The sequence below is a fragment of the Gavialis gangeticus genome, unplaced genomic scaffold (assembly GCF_001723915.1).
Source record: "Gavialis gangeticus isolate Ggan-Ray unplaced genomic scaffold, GavGan_comp1, whole genome shotgun sequence".
Lineage (NCBI taxonomy): Eukaryota > Metazoa > Chordata > Crocodylia > Gavialidae > Gavialis > Gavialis gangeticus.
This window is the reverse complement of record NW_017729024.1, coordinates 158192147-158198040: the sequence shown is the minus strand read 5'-3', so window position 1 is coordinate 158198040 and position 5894 is coordinate 158192147. Positions and strand designations below refer to the sequence as shown.

The 5894-nt window shown below is 38.7% G+C and overlaps 1 protein-coding gene across 1 annotated transcript in view; it reads right to left on the bottom strand.

Moving 5' to 3' along the window:
• NUP155 (nucleoporin 155) overlaps positions 1-5894 on the bottom strand; it is a 91707-nt gene that overhangs the window by 8426 nt on the left and 77387 nt on the right. Inside the window, exons 31-34 of the mRNA XM_019517942.1 lie at positions 4674-4794; positions 2764-2874; positions 1589-1725; positions 649-755 (exon numbers count right to left, since the gene is read on the bottom strand). Of these exons, the coding sequence (XP_019373487.1) occupies positions 649-755; positions 1589-1725; positions 2764-2874; positions 4674-4794 (476 nt within the window). The remainder of the gene's footprint in view (positions 1-648; positions 756-1588; positions 1726-2763; positions 2875-4673; positions 4795-5894) is intronic.

The window sequence follows — 5894 nt, the reverse complement described above, 5'->3', positions numbered from 1 at the left end:
TTGTTTTCAATCCATTCTTGAGAATTAAAGAATCTATACTCCATGCATAAAATCCTAGTCCTGCCTAAGTTATTAGGAAAATTCCCAGACTTCAGTAGGGCAAAAATTTTACCTTCTTCACTTTTATGTGGAGAGTTTAAGTACTGGAATGAGTAAAATTTTTTATAAAATATGGATTTTAACAGCAAGAGTTAAGTATGAAATTGAAAATAATGTCTATACAGTTTACATCCAAAGTACCCAAGTTTATTGCATTTGTAGGATTCAAAGATGTTTGCAGAAATGACCCATGGTCCCTACAGATATATCACAATTACAAGGATTTTCATCCTTGGGAGCATATCTGCAAGAGGGGACCAATTTCTTATTTAAACTGAGGAAGCCCCTTTTTACATCTTGAGACAGAGGCGTAAGTCTGTTTTAAAACTAAAAACCAAAAAAATAACAAGCCACCTAAACATCAAAATCCTAGATCCTACATACATACTTCTGAACAGCTCTGAGAATAATGACTTTCATGATCATTCACTTGAGATTTTAAAATCAATGACTTGAAGAAGTTTTGCAGTTTCCTGTACAAATGAAGTGCTTTATAATATTTTTTTAAATATAAATGTTGAAAAATGCTTGATTATAATATATAGTTACCTCTCAAAATTAAGCACTTTGCTAGGATCCTGGACATATCCTGATAATAATACATGGATACACTCCAAAAGGTGTAAAGGTTTTTTCATTCTGTTCCAGTATGGATCCTAAAAAAAAGATTACATCATATTAGGGGGCCAAGTTAATTCCAATGCATTAATATAGAAATATTACATTTTCCAGTACACAAAAACTGTATTACTGTTTGATTTATTGCAGCGAAAGTATAACAGAAATGAGAATTATATTTATTTGCATATTCGATTTTAATATGTTAGTCTTTTATAAAACTCACTGCTTGGCTGTGTTTGCCAGAGGTAAAACAAAAAGTAGATTGTTATGCTACAGCCAAAAACAACCCCCTTACTACTGAGTACTATAAAATATGTTAAAACTAATTGCAAGTAGTTCATTATTATCCAAGTGTTTCAGATATTCAGTTGCAAGAAGTTTCACAGACTTTTAATGGGTAAAATGAACCAAACAGATTCTCTTTTTTACTTTAAATTGGAAAGTACACATTGCAATACAGCGGTAAGATTTCATAACCAGTGCCAGGGTCCTGGGAAATAAATAAGTAAAAAGCATGATGCAATCACTTAACAGTTTTTGCAGATATGCACAAAAACTAGATTTTTTTTTTAAAGAGTAACTCCTAAGAAAAAGGAAAATCAAATCAAGCTGAAATATGGAAAATCTAATGATATTTATAACAGAATCATATCAGCTTTAGCTGAAGTAGTAGGAACACCAGAATATAACAGCTTTCCCCACATGCTGGGATCTGAATGAACAAACTGATAGAGAGACACACACAGCGAGGGCTTTTAAGTAAATGTATTCTCAATCTTTAAAAAAAAAAGTCCATGAAAGTGTTTTTATTCATCTCATTGTCTTTATACAAAACAAACCAAAAGACATTCATACTTATTTTTCTTACCCGCGCTTTGAACAACTGATCATATACTTCAAGAAGCTTAGGCAGTGGCACTCCAATTTCTTGCATAGTGTATGTTACAAATCCCACATCCCAGTTCAAAGAACAAACTTGCTGCTCAAGAAACTGCACTAAGAAATCTAAAGGTAAAAAAGAAAAGGGAAAAAAAACCTGCATGTTAATTAGCTAGACAAAGTTACAATCCTATCTTTCACTTATATTAACACCTTTAATCTGTGGAGCTCAGAATAATTTACAAAACAGATAAGAATTATCCCTAATTCACAGCTGCAAAAACCAAGGGCAAAAGGACATGCAAAACAGGTATCTTACAGTCTCAGTCTAATGTTATATAAGCACCACCAACACTATATTAAAGGCTTACCACATTGCCCTGTGATTCTTTCAAGCTATGCTGTTGAGCTAAGTTCAGCACCTCTACTTTGGTTCTTGTGTGGCAGCAACACATACTGCTATTAGCTTTTGACTAAATAGGCTGTTGCCCAGTAAAACTTATGCATTTTTTGAACATGTTAGTCTCTAAGGTATCACTCTGCCCTGGCCTTCTATCATAAGACTACCAGACTGTTTGGCCTTCTCTCATCTACAGTGCTTGTGCATTTACACTATATTTAACTCTCCACAATATAAAACCTGTAGTGTTTACAACAGTTTAGACTGTCAGCATCATCAGTCCAAGTGTTCAGGCAACACGCAGCAACCATGGCATTTGAACACAGATCCCAAATTTAATGAGAGACCTGGGGGCCTCCCAAATTCTACTATGTGACATAAATGTCTAGAGGCCACAGGAATAAGGATTGCTGCAACCCAGAAAGTAAACATACACATATATCATATTGTCTACATAAATACACTCGTATTTTTACTTTCAAATGCCTTGTTTACATAATTGTCCAAAATAAATTCAGCTTCTCTTTGAGTGAAATTAAATAAGACATTTTAGAACTGATTAACTATACTTTGGTTATGTATTAGAGACAAAAGCATTTATACACAAAGAAATACTGAGGTTCTTTTAAATTGTATCATGAAAAGTTTAAGAGTGTCTGTGTATTTCAATTCTTAGGCAATGCTACAAAAATTGAAGAAAAAGAGGTATCAAGGCAGTGGGTTCAAGAGCCTCTACTTGTGTGAGTGTGTGTTAAATTACTTACCTAATGGGAAATAGCGAGGTGTGCCAGCATATATTTTTCCAAGCAATACCATCTTCAAGCTCAGAGCCTGCATTCTGTCAGCTGGACTGAGAGTCACACTGTCACTCAATTCTGAAACAGCATACAATACACTTTCGCATTTAAACATGATAGAGTATAATTAAAAAAAACAGTGCTGTATTTGTGCTTACTGCTAATACTCAAAACCAAGTTTCTTATAACCCCATATAGAGTTCTGTTAACTTATAGTACAGACAACTAATGTTATTATTATTAATTAGAAGGTGCAAGGAGAGGGAATCTCCCATTCATACTAGAAATTAAGGCACATTGATAGAGATGTTTGAGGAAGCTTGTACTGCTGCAACCAGTGCTTTAACTTTTCTGAGGATAAACAGAAGGATTTTGTTTCCATTGCTGTCAAAATTCATAAATACAGAATAGTTCACATTATGGTTTTAAATCAAAACACATACTGAGGAGGAATAAAATTTCCTTATCTTGAAACATCCAAATAAATGTCTGCAGGGATTGTGAAGCCATCTCTGAGAAATACTTCTTATAATGGCCATTAACAGGAAAATTAGTGCAATGGATTGTCAGAGGACTATTAATGCTCAGATCAGAGTTTAAGGTCAGTGGTGAGGGGTCCTCTCTGATGAGAAATGTTTTTTGGTGCTTTGTAACTATTTCCTCATCTAAAAAGTTATGGTCAGCCCCTTCTTGGGAAGAAGTGGTTGCAGGTAAGTCAGTGAGGGGCGAGAGATGATGGATAGATGGGATGAGATGGAGATGCATTTTGAAAAATGCCTATCTAATTTATAAAACAGACTGAAAACTAAGCGTAGTTCAATTTCAATATACCAATTAATGCCATCATCTAAAAATGGTATAAAAAGGTAAAATTACTAAAAAAGACTATTTAAATGAAAAGTAAAGTAATTTTCTTAGTATTTTTAAATAAGGAGTTATGATTTGCATTGCACCTTCCATTAACAAAACATCTTCTAAATAATACAAATAACAATACATCTTCCAAGTCAGGGCTTGTCAACCAGGGGTACCTCTAGGGGTACTTGGAAAGGTCTTAGGGGACATGCGCAGGCAGGTGGGGATGGAGTGCTGCTATCTACCACCCCACACTGCCGCCTCCCAGAAGCAGGGTGGGGAAGAGGTGGGGGTGAGGGCAGCAGTGCCCTTCTGCAGACCACACAGGTGCTGTCCAGCCACCCAAACATGGGGGGTGGGCGGAAGAGCTTGCACGTGGCTGCCGCTGCCACCATCAACCACCCCACGCTGCCGCCACCCACCGTCCCGCACCGCTTTCCCACAGCAGGTCATACATGCAGCTCCACGGGCTGCTGACAGGCAGTGTGCGATTGGCCAGGTGCAAGGCCCGTCAGCAGTCCGTGGAGCCACACATGCAACTGGCTGTGGGAAAGCGGGGTGGGGCGTGGCAGCAGCAGCAGTGTGGTGTGGTGGCTGCTGTGTGTGAGTCCCCCCGCCCCCACCCCGCCATCTGGCTGCCGCCACCAGAAGGGGTACACCTCTTAGAAAAGGTTGAAAACCCTGATCTAAGTAATACAAGCTGGTACACTTGTCTTACAGTCCTGAACTTCTACTGCCGCAGGTAATACCAAGCCCCAGCCCCACTGTGAGCTCTTTGTGGAAACTGTCTGTAAACCTTGTTCTGCATTGCTCTTCATTTTGAAAGATTAACTGAAAGTTGTACAAAACTCCTAAACTCTGAAGGTAATACATTAAATGTTAAGACTTTCAAAGTATTTGCAGAACATTCTGAAAAGATACGCTTAACATCCCATGTGAATCATTACTAAGAGCAGCATATGATCAGAAGATTCATAAGTTGCAAGTTATTCTTTTCTTCAAAACCATGTCTCAAGATTTACCTTTTTCAATTATTTCTTGCCAGAGAGTCTGCACCAAGATAGGGTCGGAATGGCCTGCACAATGTATAATTGCCAACTTACATTCTGAGAGCTTGAAAGGGTCAGCAAATTCGCCATAGAGCTGAATGAAACAAAAAGCAAGGGTTTGACATTTAACCCAAGACAAAACTTCATAATTTACTATCAGGGTAAAATGAAACAGAAAAGTTAATTTACAATGGAACCAGATGGTTATGATAAGTTGACCTCACATTTTCAGGTGCAATTTTAGAAAAAAGAGCTTTTTTCCCCTGAATACAGGTCAGTAACTACAGATACAGGTTTTGAACTGCTACTGCCAAGCAAAATCCCATAGAAAAATCAAATAATCATGAACTGATATTTTTTATAACACACAGAAAAATACTAAAAGTAATGAAGTCAAGAATGAAAGTAGATTTAAATTGATATCGAGAAGAAATTATTTATGGTGAGGGTTGCCAAAATATGGAATAGGCTTCCAAGGGAGGTGATGCTTTCCCCTACCTTGGAGGTGTTCAAGAAAAGATTAGAGAAGCACCTAGCTGGGGTTATTTAACCCCAGTGCTCTTTCCTGCCTAGAGAAAGGAGTCACTTCTGACCCTAGAAATCTATGAAATCTCTGTAGGGAGCCTGAGGACAGGTTGAACCTATGAATAAGTCGAGTATAAGTTTTATGGCACGTTGTGGGGGAAGAGGTAAAACAATGCCTAAGCGCAGGGGGCTAAATTTATGAATGCAACATAATACAAAGTAAATGAAATACAATGACTAAATGGGATTTTAAATAACCATGGCTAGATACTACAAGAAGAACCATTCAATAAAGTTAATTTGGTATTTCTATACAACAGGGGTGTTCTGGCTGGAGTGCTGAAAAACACCATAATGCCTACCTCGGAAGGTGCTGGAGTGCCGGCATGACAAAAAAACAAAATGAGGGCAAGGGGTACATGGCAGGATGCCCCGGCTTGTGCTCCTTGCTCCCCACCCAAAGCCTCTGCCCCCAGCCCTACTGCCCCTTGCCCCCCAGCCCACAAACAGCTGCACCAGGCTCATCACCTTCGAGCCAGGAGCAGGGGAGAGACCAGGGCTGCACTGTCTCACACCCTGCCCCCACCGCCCGCTCCGAGGCATGCCTGCTCGTGCCAATGCGGAGCTGGTGTCGGAGCCTGGCACAGCTGTTTGGAGCCTCCCGGCTGC